The sequence below is a fragment of the Oncorhynchus gorbuscha genome, linkage group LG24 (genome assembly GCF_021184085.1).
Source record: "Oncorhynchus gorbuscha isolate QuinsamMale2020 ecotype Even-year linkage group LG24, OgorEven_v1.0, whole genome shotgun sequence".
Classification (NCBI taxonomy): domain Eukaryota; kingdom Metazoa; phylum Chordata; class Actinopteri; order Salmoniformes; family Salmonidae; genus Oncorhynchus; species Oncorhynchus gorbuscha.
The window spans coordinates 45,304,721-45,331,908 of record NC_060196.1 but is presented as its reverse complement, the minus strand read 5'-3'; the positions used below and the strand labels follow the sequence as shown (position 1 = coordinate 45,331,908).

Below are 27,188 nucleotides of genomic sequence, written 5' to 3'. Positions count from 1 at the left end.
AGAGTTTAGCTCTGGGAGCCCACACTGGACACGGTGTAGGGTTGATCCAAGCATTCTGACATCACAACGGCAGTCAAGCACCAAGCTAACGTTGGCTAGCTTACTAGCTACTTCCAGACACATATGAGAGAACACCTCACTCTGAACGTTTTACTCACCCTAGAAGAGCTGGTTGAGGCTGTTTTCATTACCTTTATTTAACTAGGTGTAACAGTATAGCTTCCATCCGTCCCCTCGCCCCAGGCTCAAACCAGGGACCCTCTACACATATCAACAACCGACACCCACAAAGCATCGTTACCTATAAGCATCGTTACCTATCGCGCCACAAAAGCCAGGCCCTTGCAGGGCAAGGGGAAAAACTACTTCAGGTCTCAGAGCGAGTGACGTTACCGATTGAAACGCTATTAGCGCGCACCAACGCTAACTAACTAGCCATTTCACATCGGTCACATAGGCTAGTCAGTTAATAACACATTCTTATTTACAAATGACGGTCTAGGAACTGCCTTGTTTAGTTTTTGTCGACGTTTACTGAAAACGGCCATATTCAACGGGTGTTGAGCATTTGTAAATTTATTAGTTATTCTGCGCTATGGCACACTCAGACGAGAGCTCTCTGAAGACGAAGTAGATAGCCAGAGCCAATTTACGAACGCACCCTCTGTTTACACCTCTACGTGCTCTTTCTACGGCTTGACGTCACAGAGGACCCCACCTACCGCATGTGAGTGCACAAGATTGCAGGAGCGAAGTGGGGAACCTGCAAGCTTTTGGATCAAATAAGAATAGCAGAAACAACAAATAGCGTGAGGATGGAGCAAGCAGATCAAGGTAAGATATTTGTTACAGCATGCAAAATGATAGTACTATTACTGACAACCATTTTAAAACTCTGTTTAGTTTGTTTCTAACCAAAGTTAGCCAGCTAGCTGTAGGCTAATCAGAGCATATGCTAACTAACTCAAGTTCAGCCTTCTGCAGAAGCTTTAAAATAAAACAAATCCAAAACAAAGAATGTTCTAGTCTTTGATATAACCCAGAGACAATAATATGCAAGCCATTAATCTCAAACCAGACAAGTTAAACAATAGTCAAACATTGTACATTGTTCCTGTTCTTTGAACGTGGGAGGAAAAACAATACAGATAAGACAAGGAAGTTTGTCTAGTCCTCGAATTTAAAACCCAGCCTCAATTGTTAACGTTACTTTGTTGCACGCGTATGAAAGAACGTTGAAAGAGTCATGATATTGGTTCAAGCATTACATTTATGCGTTGTTTTGGTGTTCTTTTCACTGAAATGGGTTGAAAATACAGTTTACCATATGTTTGCTCCTTGAACGCCCACACACCACACCTTGCTCTAGATGTGTCATACATTCCTTACTGTGTACAGATTGTTCTTGATCATTCACATGTATGCCTTTTTTACCCATTGATAAGTTCACTGTATGTCTTTCGTGGTTTTAAAGGTTTGTGAACAACTTCTTTATCTCTGTTGTAGACAATGTCTCTGATGGCACAGTTGTCACAATTACATTTTCACACTTTGAATGTACTATGTGTATGAATCAAATCAAATCCAATTTTATTTGTCACATACACATGGTTAGCAGATGTTAATGCGAGTGTAGCGAAATGCTTGTGCTTCTAGTTCCGACAATGCAGTGATAACCAACAAGTAATCTAACTAACAATTCCAAAACTACTGTCTTATACACAGTGTAAGGGGATAAGGAACATGTACATAAGGATATATGAATGAGTGATGGTACAGAGCAGCATACAGTAGATGGTATCGAGTACAGTATATACATATGAGATGAGTGTGTAGACAAAGTAAACAAAGTGGCATAGTTAAAGTGGCTAGTGATACATGTGTAACATAAGGATGCAGTCGATGATGTAGAGTACAGTATATACATATGCATATGAGATGAATAATGTAGGGTAAGTAACATTATTACATTACATTTACATTTAAGTCATTTAGCATAAGGTAGCATTGTTTAAAGTGGCTAGTGATATATTAATGTTGTCCTGTTACGTTTATTTGATAGGACTCATCACTAAAGTGTACTAGGTTATGAACAGCCTTAGATTTGCACTGTTCTTGTGGTTATTTTTATTTTTGATTTAACTAGGCAAGTCAGTTAAGAACAAATTCTTATTTTCAATGACGGCCTAGGAACAGTGGGTTAACTGCCTGTTCAGGGGCAGAACGACAGATTTGTACCTTGTCAGCTCAGGGGTTTTAACTTGCAACCTTCCGGTTACTAGTCCAAAGCTCTAACCACTAGGCTACCCTTGTGCTGTTGACAGAATGTTGTCTAGTAGTCTATCAGCACTTTTTCAGTTTTCCTGCCATCTCAGAAATGGGTAAACACTTCATGTCTCTACAGGTCTAGCCTATGGTTTTACTCCCAGATTGATATACACCTTTCACATTAACAATCCAGGTAGTAACCTATGCCACTTGAGTGTCATTTTGAGGAGGAGCATCACTGGGAGAATCTGAATTGCATACTCCTCGCTTCCTAACTCCCTCCACCTTCTCAAAACCCATTGGAGGAAAAGGTCAGAGGGGAGGGACCTCTGGCTTTCTCATTCAATGGTTTTTGAGGAGGCGAGGAGTATGGAATGAGATTCTCCCACTGTCTACGTCTGCACGCCAGTCCCCTATGACCCCTCTGACCACTTCCCTGTTCTCTTCCCTCCCCCCCTCAGTTTCCCATTCTGCCCAACATTCCTCTTGGGAGGTGATTCGATGCAGGGCCAGACAGGTAGCAGCTGAATGCATCTTTCCTGGCTTTGATTACTCCCTTTCCTCTCCTCTCCTGCTGGGCAGCCATCTGCCTTGAGCCTCCCTCTCCTCCCTCCTCTCCGTTCATGTCTGCTTGCCCACTTCTCACGTCTCACTGCAGCTGGTATTCAGGCCAGGCAGGCCAGGGAGCAGCGTGTTGTTTAAACAACAGATTGCAGGATGATGCCAGAGACACACGGTGTCTTGTTTGTGTACTTTGCAGGAGGGGTTTCCAGGTAGGAAGGCCTCTGACCTGCTTGTCTTTTTCTTCTATATCGATTACATTTTAGTCACCTGTCATGAGCAGGATCAGCATCCTTCGGCACATAGAGGTGATGCTGTTTCCTGAGGTCCATCTGCTTGTACACACACACACACACACACACACACACACACACACACACACACACACACACACACACACACACACACACACACACACACACACACACACACACACACACACACACACACACACACACAAAATTACCTTTTGTATGTTGGTGCTCATCAAAAGCAGACCTGGCATTCAATACAAAAGGCAGCGTTGTTCACATGCCAGCAAATACACAGCAAATATTACCCCCTTTTTTTATGACCTTTTAATTGAAAATAGTTAGTCCCAGTGTACACTGGATATGAAACAGCTCTGTTGCCAAGATTTTCATCAGGGTGACTCATGATGGGACAACCAGTCAACGGTTTTCTTCTTGTCAGGCAGCTGTCATGGCAACAGTGAGATGTACAGTTTGTTTTTAGTGCTTCAGGTAAAAGCAGTAGGAGAGCCCGTGTCTGACTGCACCTACATCTGGAGCCTAATTGACCAATATCAGCCAAACATTGTGCCTAAACGGATGAAAGAGCCCTTTTAAAAAAAATATAGTGTCTTTTGCAGGTCTATCTTTCATCAGAATTTAAGGTAACCTTAATGACAAAGGCCTGAAAAGGAACTGTTTTACCAGGGGGGAAATGCCTTTTATTGTAGGGTTTACTGGTGTTACTTAGGGAATGGCTCCAGTTCAGTAAACATATACACTACAGGTGAAAAGTTTTAGAACACCTACTCATTTGAGGGTTTTTCATTATTTTTACTATTTTCTACATTGTAGAATAATAGTGAACACTTCAAAACTATGGAATCGTGTAGTTAACCAAACCCAAATATATTTGAGATTCTTCAAATAGCCTCCCTTTGCCTTGATGACCGCTTTGCACACTCTTGGCATTCTCTCAACCAGCTTCATGAGGTAGTCACCTGGAATGCATTTCAATTAACAGTTGTGCCTTGTTAATTTGTGGAATTCCTTTTCTTCTTAATGTGTTTGAGTCAATCTGTTGTGGGGGGGGGGGGGTATACAGAAGCTAGCCCTATTTGGTAAAAGACCAAGTCCATATTATGGCAAGAACAGCTCAAATAAACAAAGAGAAATGACAGTCCATCATTACTTTAAGACATGAAGGTCAGTCAATACTGAAAATGTCAAGAACTTTGGAAGTTCCTTCAAGTGCAGTCGCAAAAACCATCAAGCGCTATGATGAAACTGGTTCTCATGAGGACCGCCACAGGAAAGGAAGACCCAGAATTACCTCTGCGTCAGAGGATAAGTTCATTAGAATTACCAGCCTCAGAAATTATAGCCTAAATAAGTGCTTCACAGAGTTCAAGTAACAGCCACATCTCAACATCAACTGTTCAGAGGAGACTGTGTGAATCAGACCTTCATGGTTGCTGCAAAGAAACCACAACTAAAGGACACCAATAAGAAGAGACTTGCTTGGTACCAAGAAACTTGAGCATCGGACATGAGACCGGAGTAAATTTGTCCAAATTGGAGATTTTTGGTTCCAACCGCCGTATCTTTGTGTGGGTGAACGGATGATCTCCGCATGTGTATTTCCCACCGTAAAGCATGGAGGAGGAGGTGTTATAGTGTCACCAGCAAAGCACCCCCACACCGTCTGTGGTTTATTTAGAATTGAAGGCACACCAGCATGGCTACCACAGCATTCTGCAACAATGCGCCATCCCATCTGGTTTGGGCTTAGTGGGACTATAATTTGTTTTTCAACAGGACAATGATCCAACACACCTCTAAGCTGTGTAAGGGCTATTTTACCAAGAAGGAGAGTGATGGAGTGCTGCATCAGATGACCTGGCCTCCACAACCCCCCAATCTCAACCAAATTGAGAAGTCTGGGATGAGTCGAACCGCAGAGTGAAGGAAATGAAGCCAACATGTGCTTAGCATATGTGGGAACTCCTTCAAGACTGTTGGAAAAGCATTCCAGGTGAATCTGATTGAGAGAATGCCAAGAGTGTGCAAAGGGTGGCTATTTGAAGAATCTCAAATTATAAAATATGTTCTGATTTGTTTAACACTTTTTTTGTTGTTGTTGGTTCCTACATGATTCCATGTGTGTTATTTCATAGTTTTGATTATTCTACAATGTAGAAAATAGTCTAAAGATAACCCTTCAATGAGTAGGTGTTCTAATGTTTTTAATGTACTTCTCTGCCTCTTTGTTTAATTGAGCTGAGTTGATACAAACACTCCTTTCTTCCTGTTTTCTGTTTCATAGTTGCCATTGGTTACTCACCTACTGTATTTGCTCAGGGGGCCGTTTTTGCTCTCAGGGGTCCATTCGTTGGTACAGTGCCGGGGAATGTCTTTCTGCACAAAATAAGGCCCAGATATATATGTCTTTACTTTAGCGAGCCTTATGCTGTGATGTAACGTATTTGTGGAGACATTGTACATGTGTGAGCTGCAGTTTACCTCGAGTAGGCTACCACCTCGCTAGTGGGATGTGAAAGGACCAATGAGATGTTTATTTTTCACTCTGACTGATAGTGTGGAGCAGAAGCTTGGGCCTATGTCAAGTCTCTATTTGTCATGTGCAAAGGGTACACAATAATTGCGGTGCGTTCGTTCATACAGACAACTCTGGAAATGGTCATATTTCTGCTTTGTATGTGTTAGCCTAGGTTTACCTATTGTATTAAAAGCACCTCTGTCACTTTATACACACTCCAGAATTCGCTGCTTTAAATTCAGTAGCCTACCTCTCCTATTTAAGCATGCAAGAGTATGTGTGGTCTCAATGGTGTAGAGTACTCTCTGGTAATTTCATCTATTTCTTCTGTTATTTTAGTGCTTTTGATATTGCATGTATGTCGCAACATTGCTGGGACCATGACTAGCAAGTGAGCTGGGTCACATGGGTTACGCCTATATGACATTGTGGGACTGTTGGGTTCGGGACCAGTTCTTGCTGGGTAGGAGTCGGACAGAAAGCCAGCAGGAGCGGGCGGGTACGGAATCAAAAGCTGCAGCAGCAGAGGGGGATGAAGAAATCAGTCCCGCGCAGACCTCTAGTACACATTACCATGAAATGCTTGCAGGTTCACCTTGCAACAATGTGGCATAATAGGTAGACACAACAGACCTTACAATGAAGTGCTTACGTACAGGCTCAAACCAATAGTGCGGGGAAAAAAGGTGTGTGTGTGTGTGTGTGTAAGTAAAGAAATAAAACAGTGAAAAGACATTTGAAAAAGGAGTAGTAAGGCTATATACAGACACTGATTAGTCAGGCTTATTGAGGTAGTATGTACATGTAGGTATTGTTAAAGTGACTGCATATATGATGAACAGAGAGTAGCAGAAGTGTAAAAAGAGTGGTTGGCGGGTGGTGGGACACAATGCAGATAGCCCGGTTAGCCAATGTGCGGGAGCACTAGTTGGTCGTCCCAATTGAGGTAGTATGTACATGAATGTATAGTTAAAGTGACTATGCATATATGATAGACAGAGAGTAGCAGCAGCGTAAAAGAGGGGTTGGGGGACACACAATGCAAATAGTCCGGGTAACCATTTGGTTACCTGTTCAGGAGTCTTATGGCTTGGAGGTAAAAACTGTTGAGAAGCCTTTTTGTCCTAGACTTGCCATTCGGTAGTAGAGAGAACAGTCAATGACTGGAGTGGCTGGGATCTTTGACAATTTTTCGGGCCTTCCTCTGACACTGTCTGGTGTAGAGGTCCTGGATGGCAGGCAGCTTTGCCCCAGTGATGTACTGGGCCATACGCACTACCTTCTGAAGTGCCTTGCGGTTGGAGGCCGAGCAATTTCCGTATCAGGCAGTGATGCAACCGGTCAGGATGCTCTCGATGTTGCAGCTGTAGAACCTTTTGAGGATCTCAGGACCCATGCCAAACTTTTTTAGTTTCCTGAGGGGGAACATGCTTTGTCATGCCCTCTTCAATACTGTCTTGGTGTGTTTGGACCATTCTAGTTTGTTGTTGATGTGGACACCAAGGAATTTGAAGCTCTCAACCTGTTCCACTACAGCCCCGTCGATGAGAATGGGGACATGCTCGGTGCTCCTTTTCCTGTAGTCCACAATAATCTCCTTAGTCTTGGTTACGTTTGAGGGATAGGTTGTTATTGGGACCACCGTCCTATAGGCTGTCTCGTCGTTGTCGGTCATCAGGCCTACCACTGTTGTGTCGTCAGCAAACTTAATGATGGTGTTGGAGTCATGCCTGGCCATGCAGTCGTGGGTGAACAGGGAGGACAGGAGGGGAATGAGCACGCGCCCCTGGGGAGCTCCAGTTGTGAGGATCAGCTTGGCAGATGTGTTGCTACCTACCCTGAACACCTGGGGGCGGCCTGTCAGGAAGTCCAGGATCCAGTTGCAGAGGGAGGTGTTTAGTCCCAGGATCCTTAGCTTGGTGATGAGCTTTGAGGGTACTATGGTGTTGAACGCTGAGCTGTAGTCAATGAACAGCATTCTTACATAGGTGTTCCTTTTGTCCAGTTGGGAAAGGGCAGTGTGGAGTGAAACAGAGATTGCATCATCTGTGGATCTGTTTGGGCGGTATGCAAATTGGAGTGGGTCTAGGGTTTCTGGGATAATGGTGTTGATGTGAGCCATTACCAGCCTTTAAAAGCACTTCATGGTTACGGACGTGAGTGCTACGGGTCTGTAGTCATTTAGGCAGGTTGCATTTATGTTCATGGGCACAGGGACTATGGTGGTCTGCTTGAAGCATGTTGTTATTACAGAATCAATCAGGTGTTGAAAATGTCAGTGAAGACACCTGCCAGTTGGTCAGCACATGCCCGGAACACACGTCCTGGTACTCCGTCTGGCCCCGCAGCCTTGTGTATGTTGACCTGTTTAAAGGTCTTACTCACGTCGGCTACGGAGAGCGTGATCACACAGTCGTCCGGAACAGCTGATGCTCTCATGCATGCTTCGGTGTTGCTTGCCTTTGGTAACGCATCCCAGATATTTCAATCCAAACTTTTTCTAAACTTTTGTTGGCAAACAAAATATTTCCTATTGATCTCCTTTCATAATGTTGCATTAACCACAAGCTAGCTCTATATTGGAATGCTGTGAACTGAGGAAAAACTAAACTTTTCTCCTTCCTGTATGCATCAAAACATGTTTTTCTCTGACATGCGGCCTAACCTAATGATAGTAATTACTGTAAGACCAAGGTCATGGCGAAGTTACTCTAATTAGATTTCAATAAGACACAACTGGCTCCATTCAGAGGTCTGGCTATTGTAGGACGCCTTTCAGAATCTGAGGCAGCAACATCCACCCCCACCAGCCAAGACTGAGACGCCACTGACTGACACTGACATCTCTTCCTGTAAGACCTGGTTAAAACATCAAGGAGCAGACAGTTGTCATATAAAGGTAACTGCCAAAATAAAGGAAACTCCAAAAGAGTGTCTTAATAGGGCGTTAGTCCGCCAGAACAGCTTCAATGCTCCTTGGCATAGAATCTGCAAGTATCTGTAACTCTATTGGAGGGATGTGACTCCATTCTTCCATGAGAAATTCCATCATTTGATGTTTTGTTGATGGTGGTGGGAAAAACTCTTTCTCAGGCGCCGCTCCAGAATTTCCCATAAGTGTTCAATTGGGTGGGTATATGAGACACGCACAGACTCCTTAAACCCCCTACGCTCCTTTGAGACCCCTCTTTCAAAGTCCCTGAGATTTCTTCTAGCCATGGAAGCCAAAATAATGGGCAACTGGGCATTTTTATACATGACGCTCATTGCCTATACACTTTGGTTATGTTTCCATCTGCAAACGCTAGTTTGTCTTTTCTTAGCAAGTTGGTCAAGTCTTGTTCGCTGTCTGGCTAATAATAAATGTACAAAGTAATTGCTAAATAATAAAACAAATCAAATTAAATTTATTTATATAGCCCTTCGTACATCAGCTGATATCTCAAAGTGCTGTACAGAAACCCAGCCTAAAACCCCAAACAGCAAACAATGCAGGTGTAAAAGCACGGTGGCCTCCCTAGAAAGGCCAAAACCTAGGAAGAAACCTGAAAACCGGGCTATGTGGGGTGGCCAGTCCTCTTCTGGCTGTGCCGGGTAGAATTATAACAGAGATGTTCAAATGTTCTCAAATAATAATAAGGCAGAACAGTTGAAACTGGAGCAGCAGCATGATGGACACCTGTGTGGAAGCACCTACTTTGTATCACTCATTTACTCAAGTATTTTTCCTTTATTTAGGCAGTTAATCTACCTGTAGATTAGGGCTGAGCGATACCTTATTTTACGATATACCGGTATTGATGCACGGACAGGTTTGGGTTTTTACTTAACATTCTATAATGTTGTTTGAATGTTTTTAGTTTCTTAAATGTAATGTCCATTTTTTGAATAGTTTACCTCGTTACTTGAATCATCTCTCTCTTTCCACAAAGACCAAGCCCCGTCCCGTCACTCAAGGAGCACATTTGTTGTTCCTCGACCACGAGATGCGTTGAGTCTACATTGTCAATGCAGCTCATGCAACAATGCTGTTTTCACTTAGCTTTTTAATATAAATCCACTTGCGTTCTATAATTACACTTTGGTTATGTTTCGTAAATCTGCAAACAGCTAGTTTGTCTTTTCTTAGCAAGTTGGTCCTAAGTCTTGTTCGCTGTCTGGCTAGCTAGCTAATAAATGTACTGAGTCAAAGTAATTGCCTATACAGCCTAATAAAACCAGTGATGGTGTAGACTTAAATCAGTTTGAAACAGTATCTTCTCAAGCAAAGAGGAATATGCAAAGCATGAATATGTTAGCTACATGAAGTAGCTAAGAGAGAACATTTTAATGTAGCCAAAGACTATAGGGTCCCCTAGGAAACACTTGTCAACACTTTGGATACTACCCAGTCACAATAACTCCTCCCTGGCATTTCATTCATTGTCATTTCAAAAAACACTGTTCTCAAAGTGCACACTTTTATTCTTCTTCCCCTTTTCGTGATATCCAATTGGTAGTTAGTCTTGTCCCATCCCTGCAACTCCCGTACAGACTCGTGAGAGGCGAAGGTCGAGAGCTGTGCGTCCTCAGAAACACAACCCAGCCAAGCCGCACTGCTTGACACAATGCCCGCTTAACCCGGAAGCCAGCCGCACCAATGTGTCAGAGGAAACACTGTACACTTGGGGACGGTGTCAGCATGCACTGCGCCCGGCCCGCCGCAGCAGTTGCTAGACCGCGATGGTACAGGTACATCCCGGCCAAACCCTCCCCTAACCTGGATGACGCTGGGCCAATTGTGTGCCGTCCCATGGGTCTCCTGGTCACAGATCCATGCTGAGACAATGCCTGGACTCGAAACAGGATCTCTAGTGGCACAACTTGCATTGTGATGCAGTGCCTTAGACCACTGCGCCTCTTGGGAGGCCCCACACTATTATCTTGTATTTCCATGATTGCAACAGTTCATCCAAGTGTTTAGATCAAAATCGCAAGTCAAATTTGCAACGTTTGGTTAAAAATAAGGCCTAGATTTTTTTTTGCCGATATCCTGCAGCCCAATGTGGCCGTGTGGAAATGATCTCAAATGAGTGCAGGAAATGCAGAAATGTATAAAAATGCAGACATTTTTGGGGGTTGACGTTTAATTGAACAGAATAAAACACATTGAAATCACTTAAAATGAATGTGTTGCCAGCCTAGGGTCACACACTACTCATTAAGTCAATGTTTTACTTGTATTATTCAAAAACATAAAATACCACCATACTGTCAAAAATCAGAAAATTACAGTGAACTGGTATTTGGGCCATATTGCTCAGCCCTACTACCAAGCAGAAGATGGCAATACACCTGACCAGATCGCAGGTAGCCTAGCGGTTAAGAGAGTTGGGCCAGTAACCAAAAGGTCTGGTTCGAATCCCTGACCCTAGGTGAAAAATCTACTGACGTGCCCTCGAGCAAAGCTCTTAACCCTAATTGCTCCTGTAAGTTGCACTGGATAAGAGCGTCTGCTAAATGATGATTCCATGTCATGTCAGCTGTAATGGGATGTCCACTCCATACTTCTATCCCAGAAGGGCTTGCGTCTGTTGCTTTATTTTCACCCAACTTCCTCCAAGTCCCGTGATGCAAGACAATGGCCTGTATATGAGGAGGATCACAGAAGGAAACCCTGCAGTCTCCCATCTTTGCTCGTATGCTGCTGTTAACGTTGTTGCTATTCTTGTTATGCTGCTAATGTTCTCCCCTTTGCAACCCCTGCAACAGCACAGTGCTATAAACCCTTGGCATCGGAAACGTTCGGGGTGCAGTGTGACTCACAATTCATTACAGCTTCTATTTCTTTATGTGAATACATTTATGGGGTCTATTACTTTCTGTGAATTACAATGTCTATTACTTTGTGAATTAATTACAATGTCTACTTTATGTCAATTAATTACCACGTCTATTACTTTATGTGAATTCATTACAGGGTCTATTTCTTTATGTGAGTTTTTCATCCGACTGTGATTTGGCTGGGCTGTAGGCGAGCCTGGGGGAGCACTAACATTACACTGAGGGGAGAAACCTGAGCCTGGCTGTAAAAGTCAAACTGAATAACCCGGCTGGTTTTTCGTTCAAGTGGAGAAAAATGTGGGATTCCTGCTCATAAGATCTTGAGGAAATCGAGACAAATGTAGAGCAAGGAACATCTCCACGGGAGAAGGACATGATTGCCATCTCTGAATGACATTATTGTTGTGAGAGCCTGAAAGATAAGCTGTCTTCTAGCTCAGATTACACCACCAAAATATAGATTTGCTCTCTTTTATTATTTACGCCCAAGGAAAGCTCCCCTCATATCCATGAAGTGCCTCAGTAGAACTCCCTCTCTAGTAGATCGTCACGGGCCTCCTATCATAACACTGTGGATATCGCAGGCCTCCCCTCTCACATGGCACCCCTGGCTGTGTCCAGGCCTGGACTGGAGACTTGAGTCATCTCCCAGTGTCCCCTTTTTAGGTGTGGAGAAATCCTCGGCCTCTTCATCTCCACACTGTCTGGCTTCTATCCTGCCCCTAACTGACTGACTGACAAGCCACGGTTGGGCTGGATCTGGGCTGGAAAGTCATCATCCATCCAGCCAGTGTCTCATGATTCCTGTTTGGGACCCTCCACCATGTGACACGGTGCGCAGGGAATAATCTACTGACAAGTCGCTGTGGGGTATTAACAACTTAAGAGTTTTTTCTGTCTGACCACGGTGGCCATTGTTTGTGTTCAAACTCTGCTGGGCAGTGGTAAAATGGATGTCTGACACTGGTCCCGGTTTTGAGGGAATAAGAAAAACAGGAAGCAGGAAGTAAGAACAGTGGCACTCCTTCCTTTGCCAGTTTTTAAACCCTCTGTTTCATCAGTAGCCTATGTGTAACTGGTAAGGTTAAAGCTGCCAGCTCGGGTTTCTGGAAATGAACAGTTCAGCCAAAGAGATGGCTATCTGCTGTTTTGAATCATTATCCCCACTGAAGACAAATACCTAACTTGTAAACCTACACCTAAATGGAGAGGCAGTGCATATTACAGCCAATGTGTTCTCATAATTGTGTTTGCTCTATAACCTGTTACTTCATATGCTTTGACCCCGTGATATATAGGGTTTAGGCTGAGACGATAAGAAGACTGGCAGAATGAATTCAACCACACCTTTTTTTTCATTACAGAACCGGGGAGCAACAACTGTCCGGTGGAGTCCACAAAGCATGTTGCATGTAACAAACGGTTACATGACCTACAGCAGGGTCAAGCAAGTTCATGGTTCTGATCTTTTCTGACTACTAAACAACTATTGATTTTAGAACACCAGAGAGTTGCCGCAAAGAATATAGGAGCTTGTTCCACTATTCCAGAACCATTTCAACATCCTCAAATCACCTCTGCTCAGTCTAATACAGGGACAAATAAAAGATTCCAAATACAATTTAGTCCAATCAACGTAAGCTAAATATGTGGCTGTCCATGGTACTGATTTGTGTGCGTGAGACTCATCCTACTTGTAGAGAAACGCCAATGCCATTCTCTGTTTCATGTTGCCGATCTGGTCTATGGCATACAGTACCCTCTTAGTTTTTGTTGTCCTAGGATACCTGGCTAAAATGCTTGCTTGCTTGCTAGGCTAGGCTAACTTCCTTTCATGGGCAACGATGTGCCAGCTAATTAACATTAACCTTCTACATCTAGCTACATATTGAACTTCCATCCTCTCAGGCTAGAGACACGGTGTATGAATTTATGGTTGGATCAGAATCACTGTAATAATCATTGGCCAGTACGGTAATTTAATAAAAAGTCCAAATCCCTATCTCTATCCATGGCTAATTTAGGAAAGGGACAATTTTAGCTAGCTAGCTAGCTAGCCACCGGAGGACAACAACACAATGAGATGCAACAATTCATTTTTTTATTTCTGTCAATGATGTTTGATGTGAAGCAAAATCCAACTGGCTTCCCTTGACACCCTCAGTTTAGCTCAACGCTGAATGGCTATATTCATTTTTTTAATCAAGGGAGGGCAAATGCTCGCTGGCTTCCTTTTCTGTTCAATGCTACAGGTGGCAACACTATCATACTCTTTTTGACCAGACAGCATCAGATAAGGCTACACATAGCGGAGACAGAAAGGGGGGGGGGTGAGAGTCTGGCTTCAAATCAAATTTTATTGGTCACATACAGATGGCTAGCTGATGTTAATGCTAGTTTACCAAAATGTTTGTGCTTCTAGTTCTGACCGTGCAGTAATCTCTAACAAGTAATCTAACAATTTCACAACAACTACCTTATGCACACAAGTGTAAAGGAATTAATATAAATCTATGGATGAGCGATGGCCATGCAGCATAGGCAAGATGCAGTAGATGGTATAGAGTACACTATATACATATGAGATGAGTAATGTAGGGCATGTAAACATTATATTAAGTGGCATTGTTTAAAGTGCCTAGTGATACATTTATTACATCCAAGTGGCTAGAGATTTGAGTCAGTATGTTGGCAGCAGCCACTCCATTTTAGTGATGGCTGTTTTAACAGTCTGATGGCCTGAGATGGAAGCCATTTTTCAATCTCGGCCAGCTTTGATGCACCTGTACTGACCTCGCCTTCTGGATGATAGTGGGGTGAACAGGCAGTGGCTCGGGTGGTTGTTGTCCTTGATGATCTTTTTGGCCTTCATGTGACATCGGGTGGTGTAGATGTCCTGGAGGGAAGGTAGTTTGCCTCCGGTGATGCGTTGTGCAGATCTAACTACCCTCTGGAGAGCCTTCCGGTTGTGGGTGGAGCAGTTGCTGTACCAGGTGGTGATACAGGTCGACAGGATGCTCTCGATTGTGTATCTGTAAAAGTTTGAGGGTTTTTGGTGACAAGCCAAATTTCCTCAGCCTCCTGAGGTTGAAGAGGCGCTGCTGCACCTTCATCACCACACTGTCTGTGTGGGTGGACCATTTCAGTTTGTCCATGATGTGTATGCAGAGGAACTAAAAACTTTACACCTTCTCCACTACTGTCCCATCAATGTGGATAGGGGGTGCTCCCTCTGCTGTTTCCTGAAGTCCATGATTATCTCCTTTTGTTTGGTTGTTGAGTGTGAGGTTATTTTCCTGACCACACTCCGAGGGCCCTCACCTCCTCTCTGTAGGCCGTCTCGTCCTTGTTGGTAATCAAGCCTACCACTGTGGTGTAGTCTGCAAACTTGAAGATTGAGTTGTAGGCGTGCTTGGCCACGCAGTCATGGGTGAACAGGGACTACAGGAGAGGACTGAGAACACCCCCTTGTGGGGCCCCATTGTTGACGATCAGCAGGGTTGAGCTGTTTCCTACCCTCACCACCTGGGGGCGGCCGGTCAAAGTCCAGGACCCAGTTGCACAGGGTGGGGTCGAGACCCAGGGTCTCGAGTTTAATGACGAGTTTGGACTGTACTATGGTGTTAAATGCTGAGCTGTTATCGATGAACAGCATTATTACATAGGAATTCCTCTTGTCCAGATGGGTTAGGGCAGTGTGCGGTGTGATTGCGATTGTGTCCCCTGTGGACCTATTAAGGAGGTAAGCAAATTGGAGTGGATCTAGGGTGTGAGGTAGGGTGGAGGTGACATGATCCTTGACTAGTCTCTCAAAGCACTTCATGATGACTAAAGTGAGTGCTACGGGGCGGTAGTCATTTAGCTCAGATACCTGAGCTTTCTTGGGAACAGGAACAATGGTGGCCCTCTTGAAGCTTGTGGGAACAGCAGACTGGGATTAGGATTGATTGAATGTGTCCGTAAACACACCAGCCAGCTGGTCTGCGCTTGCTCTGAGGACACGGCTAGGGATGCTGTCTGTGCCAGAAGCCCTGCGAGGGTTAACACTTTGAAATGTTTTACTCACGTTGGCTGCGGTGAAGGAGAGCCTGCAAGATGTCAGTGTCTGCGACGGGGCTGGTTTTCTTTTTGTAGTCTGTGATTGACTGTAGACCCTGCCACATACCTCTTGTGTCTGAGCCGTTGAATTGCAACTCTACTTTGTCTCTATACTGACGCTTAGCTTGTTTGATTGCCTTGCGGAGGGAATAGCTACACTGTTTGTATTCGGTCATGTTTCCGGTCGCCTTGCCATGATTAAAAGCAGTGGTTCGCGCTTTCAGTTTTGACTGCCATCAATCCACTGTTTGTGGTTGGGGAAGGTTTTAATAGTCACCGTGGGTACAACATCACCGATGCACTTGCTAATATTCTCGCTCACCGAACTCAGCATATAGACAACAAAATTGATGTGAGGCTATCCAGAACATATTGCAGTCCATGTGATCGAAGCCATCTTGATGCTTGGAATCAGATTGGTCAGACCAGCATTGAACAGACCTGAGCACGGGTGTTTCCTGTTTTAATATGAATAGCATATTACTTACTGGTACACATTTTGTTGTTAGAATGAAATGTGCATTAATAATATCACACTTTCCCTTTAAGATGATGAATGGCTGCCTTTTACTTCGTATTTGTATGTTTGTGTGTACTCTGTGACGCATGCTTTGGTAACCGGCCAATAAGGACCAGCCAGAAAGGCAAACATCCGGGACCTATAAACTCACAAACTTCACACCAACTTTGGAGAGAATGAGTTGGTGCCGAGGTTGGTGTGTGTGTGTGCGCACCTGCTTGCTTGCTTGTAAGGAACTTGGTGAATGGAAGTACTCACTGTAAGGCCTCATTGTGACCTGAATCTTTGTATCACAGCCTTGTCATACTGTAATAGTCTTCATATATTTCACTGGTAGAATCATTTCTATAGTTTACAATCCTACACAGATGGTTGCTAGGAAACACATGGCTCTTACAAAGACAAAAACGGACAAATCCAAGATTCCTATAACAATGGCAGAACCTTGCTCCGTTCAAGCCAAGGTCCTTCCTTCCTTACCACTCCCCCGAGTGGCGCAGTGGTTTAAGTCATCACTACAGACCCTGGTTTGACCCCGGGCTGTATCACAACCGGCTGTGATCGGGAGTCCCATAGGGTGGCGCACAATTAGCCCAGTGTTTTCCGGGATAGGGGAGGGTTTGGCCGGGGTGGCCGTCATTGTATATAAGAATTTGTTCTTAACTGACTTACAGAAGTGGCTACATACAGAACTTTCTTGTGACACAATACAAACACTGACCCCACTACTGCCGAGCACCATGGGAAAAGGACGCACGCTAAGGCTATGCTCTGAAACAGACCTGTGTTAGTGAGCATTGGCCTGAACTGTACACCAGGGTAGGTGTCGTATAGGCTACCATTATCATGGCCATATTTTAAAATGCCTACTCTCACAAAAAGTTAATCTATTCTGTCTGCAGTAGACACTAAACAGCACAGTTCGGCATTGGTAGACTACTAAATACAGTACAGCAAGGCTCTCTCCACACGCTACAGCACAGCTCTGTATTGGTACATACAGCTGCAGCTACCTGCTCTCTGATACATAGTGTCTCTTTCTGTACAGTAACAGGAAAGTGGAGCTCCCAGCTGGACAGTCTGAACTGGATTAGCGGCTCGCTGTAATCTGGGACACTGCAGATTACGGCTGCTTCCATCTCACGGGCCTGCCCTGTCCCGGGCCTGAGCGTGTCATGTGACCAACCAACAAATGGAACCTCGGTTTTTCCCAAGATGACAAGATGGATGGGGAAGGGGTGATAGAGGGAGGGAGAGAGCGACCAGGGCTGTATACTAGAGCTGTAAACTCGTCACAGAAGAGCTCCTGCATTCCACAAATGCTAGCATAGCCTAGCATCTTTATGGTATTTTCCTTTAAAAACCTCCTGGGTGTGCAGATTCAGAAACTGGATGTGTGGATGATTGCAGCAATCCACCAGTGACCTTTGGGATTATTTCCAACAGAGAAGCCTAGCTACCAGGGGACTGGGAGTGCCTGACTAATGACTGTGGTGGTTGGTGATTGCAGTGTCGGCAGAGGGTGACGGCTAAAGGGAAGGTAACTCATTAACACCACAGAGCAACTGTCGTGACGCCACCTCTGCCTGCCTGGATGACTGCATGTCATGTGAGCCTGCAGCAGAAAGACAGACCCCGAGACAGACAGGCTAGGAGGCTAGCCCGGCTGGAGCTGTGTGTGTCCGACCGCAACACAGTGTCACATACTGATACACACACACACACACACACACACACACACACACACACACACACACACACACACACACACACACACACACACACACACACACACACACACACACACACACACACACACACACACACACACACACACACACTGTCATATACACGACACACTGTCAAGTAATACACTGTCACATACACACACGACACAGGAGTACCGTGCATCTACCAGACCAGGAGAGGATAATCGGAGCACTGACTGAACTGTGCCCCAGCTGCATGTGTCCGAGCACATGCAGGCAATCTCAGCTGCTGCAGTGACCTGAGTCATTGTGGTTGGACCCGGCCACCTAACCCAGCCTGGAGCCACCTAACCCAGCCTGGAGCCACCTAACCCAGCCTGGAGCCACCTAACCCAGCCTGGAGCCACCTAACCCAGCCTGGAGCCACATAACCCAGCCTGGCAACAGCCATGGACACTCTGGAGCAGGAATACACGTCGCCGTTTGACTTTGAGCAGGGGGTGAATAGCAGCTACCTCTATCTGTCCCCCAGCGTCATTGTAACACCACCAGGCTCACCGCACGTGACTGTCACAGCCAGAGGTAACCAGAGCAGTGTGTGAGTGAGTGAAGACATTTGTATTTGTACTGGGGTGTGGATAGGGTGTTTGCAAAGAGAATGAGATGGGGGGGGGGTGCATGTGAACAAAAGGAGATCTCCTTTGCGTTTCTTGATGTGTGTGCATTTAACTGCGTTCTGTTGCTGTCACATTCTGACCTGCTTAATAAAAGGGTCTGTCTGGGGCAGATGTCAAACGGATGGGTGGTTGCTGTGGGTTGAACTCTGACCACACTGAAAACAATCCTAGGAAGAAACCTAGAGTGGATTGATGGGCTGGCATCATAAGGAACTTGGTCAAGCTATGACGAGACCACACTGAAAACACTCCTAGGAAGAAACCTAGAGTGGGTTTATCAAACCTAGAGTGGGTTTATCAAACCTAGAGTGGGTTTATCAAACCTAGAGTGGGTTTATCAAACCTAGAGTGGGTTTATCAAACCTAGAGTGGGTTTATCAAACCTAGAGTGGGTTTATCAAACCTAGAGTGGGTTTATCAAACCTAGAGTGGGTTTATCAAACCTAGAGTGGTTTTGGATTGTTGGGCTGGCATCAAGAGGAACTTGGTCAAGCTATGATGAGACCGAACAAAGCTGGTGCCAAAGCCCTTTTAAACAAATATTGGTCAAAAAATAGAACAGTTGCATGACTCTGCTGGAATCCCATCATTACTAGTTACAGATAACCTAGAATAATATAATTAGCTTACACAGGCCACTAAAAAATATATAGAAAGGTTCAATGACTTAATTTAACAATTAAAAAAACCCTTTTGGCTTGTTATACTAACAGGCTAATTATACGCTGCCATTCTGATGGGATTAACCTCAGTTCTCAACAGACGTGCCTCATTTTAAAGTAGTGGCCTTTATTTTTTGGCTGTGAATACAGAGTACCTATACATTACATTGGAGCAAAAACAATCCGCGTTTTGTGTGATATAGGCTCATCTTTAGAGTTGCTACCACATCGTGGGCAGGAGTAGTTTGACACCCCTGTTCGAACCCATATAAGGTAGAAGCCCTCGCGGTCTGGGATGGTGGTATAGATTACACAGACCTGTCACTGTCAGCAGTATGGCTACCTGGACCACAGACACCTGAGTGGCACTCCCTCGTCGTCAAGGGGAGGGAGGGAGGGAAACAATCGGAAAGGTCAAGAAGAGTTGAGTGAATGTGTTGAGCATTTCTACACAATTTATCTCATAGAAATATTATTTGATAGAGTTGGCTACATTTCTGTTAGATTGATGGTAATTTGAGCAACATTGATGCTTCTACTGGTTCAGAATTACTCATGAGGCCAAGCCAGTCTTCTCTGTATTCTCTTGGTGTGATGCCTGTTCGCTGAGCAAACCCACTCGGGTTGTTTCTTATTTCCAACACACTGTCCCTTACCCAGGAGCTAATTGTTCAAGTCATCATGGTCTTCCTCGTCTCGAAGTCTTAATGTGGCCAACAAGCACTAAGGACCAGAAAGTCACGCAATCTCTTAAGTCCGATACATTACTGGTTTAGTATCAAGTCACTTTTTTTTAGCCATTCATGTAAAGCATGAAGAAAAGTGGGTATCTAAAACAGGCTACTGATGCAATCAATTGTCATCCATTCAGGTAACATCCATAGATCCATGTCAGCTGCCGTTCTGTGTCTGAGCTTCTGTTACCACAACAGTTCTCTCTAATACTAATCAATTACAGGACCATCCGTTCCCAGGGTCAAAATCAGATCACAAGGAACACCCATGATTCGTGCTGCGCCGGCCAAAACCAATCAGAGAAAGTTAGGGCTGCATCAGCAGCATGGGAAATTGATTTAACTAATATGTGCACTAATACTAGTTAACTAGTAATTACATAGTGCATCCTACAGAGCAAGAACCATGTGAGTTTTGATTGTTTTTAATAGATTGATGAATCGTTATAAAGTAGGAAGTATAATTGAAAGACAGTAACTCTAGATGTGGTATGAACATTCCCCCCAAAAAGAGATTTGAAAATATCCACATTTTTCATAACATGGTTCTTTGTTGCTGCTAGGGATCAGTTATTGGAGTTTTTATTCCACTGACGGCCTTTTCCTCAGTGTCTTTTTGATTGACAACTCTGTTCTCAACTACCCCACTTTCTCTTGCATGGCTGTTTCTCTCCTGCTGAAAAATCTGTCTCCATCCAGAAGGTTCAGCTTTTATTCATGTTACAATTGAAGAGTTTCATTCCAAAACACTATATATACATTTTCAGAAATATTGGTACGTTTGCTTTTATTGTTTTAAATCAATTCTGAGTGAAAAACCGCCCCAATCTATCTAATCATGGCGTTTGTTCAATGACAGATTTTTCACAAATAATGTCTCACTTAGTTTCATTTCTGAGAGACAATCCATTGTATTTGCAAAATGCTGTATATCCGCCTCTCATTCAGAGAAATAAGTAGTACTGCTAGGTTTTACAGTCAAATATAACTAAATGTTTAATAAAGAACTGTACAAATTATACATTTGTGACATCAATATATATATATATATATATGTATATATATATATATATATATATATGTTTATTTATTTAGTTTTTATTTGATTGAATACAGTAACATGATCTGTATGTAAAACATCTATGTTTAGCAGATTCTCTTGTCCACAGACAACCGCATATGACAGCCGAATATACAGGATACAAATATTTTCCATTCCAGCTTAACAATGGATATATAGCGTTAAACAAAACAAGAAATCCTACCAATAAACACAACTGTGATCGGTGGATATAGTGTTTTGGAAATGAGCTCTTCAATTCCTACAGGGTAGAGCTGTGGCTCAAGGCTGAGAGTCCAACATCAAAGAAGTGAGACCACAATATTGTGTGTGTTTCACACCTGCCCTTCAAAGGCTCTCTTAATCTAGCTGGTCCCCCCCTCCACCGCCCCTGGACACTGGACTGTCTTCTTCCTCCACTCCAGAAGGAGAAACACTACTAAGTTGACAGCTATCATTGAACACCTGCTGTATCCTCAAGCCTTTGAGGATCAGAGACTCTGAGTATGTCTCTCTTAACTCTCTCTCTTTTACTCTCCCTGTCTCTCTCCATCCTCCCACTACATCTCTCCAGGTGCTGTGAGACCAGACTCTATCACAGAGGTAGGGGAGGATGCAGTGATGTCGGTGGCCGTGTCCCCTTCCGTCCCCACCCTGACAGAGGAGGAACAGGAGGAGCTGCGAGATGAACTGCTCAGGGTAAGTCAGGAACCCTGGCTCAAGTCAGAGGTCTAGGTATTATAAGAATGTAGATACTTCCAGTGTTATAATGTATAACAAAAACTCTGTTGTACGAATTACAGAATTTTGGTTCTGGGGGTGAAAAAAACGTTAAATTACATTTGTTTCAGTCAATACTACTCACCCCTGCACCCTGTGTGTCTCGCCCCTGCACCCTGTGTGTCTCGCCCCTGCACCCTGTGTGTCTCGCCCCTGCACCCTGTGTGTCTCGCCCCTGCACCCTGTGTGTCTCGCCCCTGCACCCTGTGTGTCTCGCCCCTGCACCCTGTGTGTCTCGCCCCTGCACCCTGTGTGTCTCGCCCCTGCACCCTGTGTGTCTCGCCCCTGCACCCTGTGTGTCTCGCCCCCTGCACCCTGTGTGTCTCGCCCCTGCACCCTGTGTGTCTCGCCCCTGCACCCTGTGTGCCCCCCTGCACCCTGTGTGTCTCGCCCCTGCACCCTGTGGTGTCTCGCCCCTGCACCCTGTGTTGTCTCGCCCCTGCACCCTGTGTTGTCTCGCCCCTGCACCCTGTGTTGTCTCGCCCCTGCACCCTGTGTGTCTCGCCCCCTGCACCCTGTGTGTCTCGCCCCCTGCACCCTGTGTGTCTCGCCCCCTGCACCCTGTGTGTCTCGCCCCCTGCACCCTGTGTGTCTCGCCCCCTGCACCCTGTGTGTCTCGCCCCCTGCACCCTGTGTGTCTCGCCCCCTGCACCCTGTGTGTCTCTCCCCCTGTGTGTCTCGCCCCTGCACCCTGTGTGTCTCGCCCCTGCACCCTGTGTGTCTCGCCCCTGCACCCTGTGTCTCGCCCCTGCACCCTGTGTGTCTCGCCCCTGCACCCTGTGTGTCTCGCCCCTGCACCCTGTGTGTCTCGCCCCTGCACCCTGTGTGAGACAACGTCTCACACCGTCTCTATCCTCCAACGTGTGTCTCTCTCAGGTGGAGGATGAGGTCATGACTCTTTCTCAGGTGCTGGCAGCTAAGGAGAAGCAGGTGGCAGACATCAAGAGGAAGCTGGGCATCACTCCTCTCAACGAGCTCAAACAGAACATCAGCAAGAGCTGGCAGGAGGTCACCACCTCTACTGCGTACGTGGCTGTACACACACATGGATGCACACATACATAACACTTATACACTTGGGGTGGCAGGGTAGCCTAGTGGTTAGAGTGTTGGACTAGTACCCGAAAGGTTGCAAGTTCAAATCTCTGAGCTGACAAGGTACAAATCTGTCGTTCTGCCCCTGAACAGGCAGTTAACCCACTGTTCCTAGGCCGTCATTGAAAATAAGAATTTGTTCTTAACCGACTTGCCTAGTTAAATAAAGGTCAAATAAACACACAGGCATACACACACATGCAGGTGTGTATTCTGCAGAGTCAGCTCTCACATGCTGACTAGTCAGAGGGGGAATGTGTACATTCTCGGTCTCTATATTTTCTCTCATATTTCTTCTTATTCAGTCTTGCTCTCCCTCTCTCTCTCTCAACAGCTACAAGAAGACGTCAGAGGGCCTGTCCGTGGCTGGTCAGAGGGCCACGGCAGCCTTCACCAGCGTGGGCTCGGCCATCAGCAGGAAGTTTGAGGACGTCAGGTGAGGCACACACAAGTCTGCGTCTGAAATGACACCCTATTCCCTATATAGTGCAGTACTTTTGACCAGGTCCCAATGAGCTCTGGTCAAAAGTTCTGCACCGTGTAGTGAATAGGGCGCCATTTTGGAAGCATACAAAGACGGGCTCTTTTTTTTTACCACAGAGAGGCCCTAAGCTTAGACCTGAAGTTTTGTAGTGTATTCTATCAAGTAGAGTGGGGACTGACGTGGCAGGCAGAATACACATGCTCGTCTTATCATGGGAAATGTTTTGTTTGTCTGTACATGTCTTTAACACAATACTTGGCCTTTACAGATTGCAATCTATTTCCAATTCCTTTGGGTAAGACTGTCCCTGCCGGTGCCGTTAGTTCATCCATACGAAGTCATTTTAGATGCTGCTTAGATCATTACTCTGTAGGTCGTCTTGGAGTGTTAACCCCTGGCTACTAGTAGAGTTCATATCTGACACTGTACTGCATGGGGTCTTCTGTGCTAGGGGGATTTGGTTCTGTGTGAGATCTGTGAGGATTCATTCCAATGCTTATTGTGATTGCATGACTGTCTGTGTACAGTAGGTCTACATTGCCATACATGACTATGGTAACTGAGGCCTGTTTTCACCTCAACATAGTCTTAGTCACTTGTCAATTTAACTTGGATTGAATGATGCATGGATTGAATGTAGGAAATAAAGGATGAATGAAGGAATGTGTCTCTACCTCCACACTGGGGCACTCTCTTTCTTTGCTAACCCTCTATCTCTCTTTTTTAATGCTGTCGGATAGCATACGCTCCCTACAGCATTCTGCTAGTATGCCCGTGATGAGGTAAGGGAACACGCACATTAACAACCAACCCGCGGCTTGCTGGAACCCTCCTCTGTAGCACCTTCTACAATAACGTCTCGCAGCTTTGTGGACTTGAGGAAAAACTGGCTTGAGTTCCGACATTTTAAAATGGAAATCACAAACATTAGAAGCTATTTTAAACCTCAAATACACTATAAGTTTGCATTCTCCGCTGTGCAGGAAAATTTGCAGCAACGAGTGATCAAATGAAGAGCCTACATCTGTTGGATGAGATGCGACTGCCAACACCCCTCTAGTTTATAGGGACTGAGGTGCATTTCTGACACAAACATTATTTCCTGATCCCTGTTCTTGTATTCTTAGTGTTTTACCCTCTGGACAGTAAATAGTCTCTATGATCTGTGAATAGAAGAGACTGTAATGTGGCCACTCTGGGATCATCTATAGTTATCTGACGACCCATCCAGACAGGGTTCAGTTAACGTTCCTTATGAAAACAATGACGATAAATGTCTCCTTTTTATGTATCCCAACCTCCCACCTCTGCTTTCTTCCCTGACCTCCCACCTCTGCTTTCCCACAGTCCTCTGGATATGGAAGTCGGGTGTCTGTTAGGCTGTGTACAAAATGGCACCCTATTCCCTATATAGGGTACAACTATGGGCCCTGGTCAAAAGTAGTGCACTAAATAGGGAACACACTAGTCTGCAATATCACTCCTCTTCGTCCCGCTCTACTCACATCCCGTGTCCCTCTTCACAGGAACACAACCACCTTTAAGTCGTTTGAGGAGAAAGTCGAGACTTTAAAGGTAAAAGATGAGAAGAGGAGTGAGTAAGAACTTAATCACTTCTCAGTACATTTGGAGGAGCCCTAAAATATTTATCTTTGAATATTTGGGGAGAAATTCATCAAAACACAACAGACGATAAAAATGAATGAATTTGTCTTCATTTATTCATTCAACATCTTTATCCCTTCCTCCACCCTGCAGGTCAAGATGAGCCCAACGGCATCTCAGGGTGACTTTGGCGATGTGTTGACCTCTACAGCGACCTCTGACCCTTCTGTTCCCGTAGAGAAACGGCCAGAGGCCACACCCATCGCCACCCAGGAAGAACAGCCCCACTGAGACCAGCCTGACCTTTCACCCCTGACCCCTAGGCAGGCTGACATTCACTAGAAGCATACCCTCTTTCCCCTTCTGTCTCCCCTCTTTCTGTTCTCACCTCCTCCCTTCTTCAGTCCCTCTACAACCCTGTAGCACAAAACAACAGAACCAACAATCAAAAAAGACAAATAAGTTTCCCCAGGAAAAAAAAAAAAATTATGAAAATATTGTTGTGACACCGTAACACTTGTAGGTTTGTAGGACTGTATGTTTCTATTTTAATGTCCATGGTTGAGGAACCTGCACAAGTAGAAGAATATAAATTACACTTCATGAGAAACTGTATGTCACAGCAAGTGAAGTTGTGATGGCAAAACGAATTGGTTCACACAGGCCCATATCTTTCCATAACTTTGAGTACTAACAGGCATTTGCTTTTTCTTTTCTTTTGATGTACTCCAACCACTGTAATCACTAGGATGTCATTTCTATTCCAACACTGCAGAGGCTTTCTCTGTCATGTATTACTATCACCAATAGCACCAGTAATGTGGTGTAGAGCACAGCTGAGTAGAGTTAATACCAGATCTGTGTAGCTCACACACTCCTCTCATAGCTTAACCATATGGGGGTGGTCTAAATCTGACCTCTGAGCAGTTCATAGTGCTTAACTCTGATATCAGAGAAGGTGGGCCAATGCATCCAGATCAGTGTGTAATGATAGTCGCAGATGCATGATTGGTTATAATGGTGTCAGCTGGCCTTGACCATCAGGTCAGTGCAATTTACATCACTCAAAGCCTCACAGCATGGTGGGCCAAAGTCCGTATTAGGGCACTTGTCTCACTGGCTTCTCTCTGCTTGGCATGCTGAAACACAGCAGGATAGTCACTGGATGCTGTGTACTTCTCTCTGCTTGGTATGCTGAAACACAGCAGGATAGTCACTGGATGCTGTGTACTTCTCTCTGCTTGGTATGCTGAAACACAGCAGGATAGTCACTGGATGCTGTGTACTTCTCTCTGCTTGGTATGCTGAAACACAGCAGGATAGTCACTGGATGCTGTGTACTTCTCTCTGCTTGGTATGCTGAAACACAGCAGGATAGTCACTGGATGCTGTGTACTTCTCTCTGCTTGGTATGCTGAAACACAGCAGGATAGTCACTGGATGCTGTGTACTTCTCTCTGCTTGGTATGCTGAAACACAGCAGGATAGTCACTGGATGCCGTGTACTTCTCTCTGCTTGGTATGCTGAAACACAGCAGGATAGTCACTGGATGCCGTGTACTTCTCTCTGCTTGGTATGCTGAAACACAGCAGGATAGTCACTGGATGCCGTGTACTTCTCTCTGCTTGGTATGCTGAAACACAGCAGGATAGTCACTGGATGCCGTGTACTTCTCTCTGCTTGGTATGCTGAAACACAGCAGGATAGTCACTGGATGCCGTGTACTTCTCTCTGCTTGGTATGCTGAAACACAGCAGGATAGTCACTGGATGCCGTGTACTTCTCTCTGCTTGGTATGCTGAAACACAGCAGGATAGTCACTGGATGCCGTGTACTTCTCTCTGCTTGGTATGCTGAAACACAGCAGGATAGTCACTGGATGCCGTGTACTTCTCTCTGCTTGGTATGCTGAAACACAGCAGGATAGTCACTGGATGCCGTGTACTTCTCTCTGCTTGGTATGCTGAAACACAGCAGGATAGTCACTGGATGCCGTGCTTGGTATGCTGAAACACAGCAGGATACACTGGATGCTGTGTACTTCTCTCTGCTTGGTATGCTGAAACACAGCAGGATAGTCACTGGATGCCGTATACTTCTCTCTGCTTGGTATGCTGAAACACAGCAGGATAGTCACTGGATGCCGTGTACTTCTCTCTGCTTGGTATGCTGAAACAAAGCAGGATAGTCACTGGCTGCCGTGTACTTCTCTCTGCTTGGTATGCTGAAACACAGCAGGATAGTCACTGGCTGCCGTGTACTTCTCTCTGGATGCTGAAACACAGTAGTCACTGGATGCTGTGTACTTATCTCTGCTTGGT

General features: G+C 45.0%; 1 protein-coding gene across 6 annotated transcripts; it reads left to right on the top strand.

The window, feature by feature from the left end:
- The first annotated feature begins 684 nt into the window (after positions 1-684).
- tpd52 (tumor protein D52) lies at positions 685-26,863 on the top strand. 6 transcript variants are annotated; one of them, XM_046325529.1, is made up of 8 exons: positions 685-834; positions 21,477-21,601; positions 22,559-22,707; positions 23,112-23,213; positions 23,530-23,556; positions 24,002-24,043; positions 24,788-24,836; positions 25,020-26,863. In XM_046325529.1, exons 1-8 carry the CDS (start codon positions 816-818, stop codon positions 25,155-25,157), a joined length of 651 nt encoding a protein of 216 aa, XP_046181485.1. In that variant the 5' UTR covers positions 685-815; the 3' UTR covers positions 25,158-26,863. The 6 variants fall into 6 exon arrangements, with proteins under 6 accessions (XP_046181485.1, XP_046181484.1, XP_046181481.1 ...); XM_046325528.1 differs by lacking the exon at positions 685-834 and adding an exon at positions 17,338-18,351 and having other exon boundaries at positions 24,788-24,855; XM_046325525.1 differs by lacking the exon at positions 685-834 and adding an exon at positions 17,342-18,351.
- The last annotated feature ends 325 nt before the right edge of the window (positions 26,864-27,188 follow it).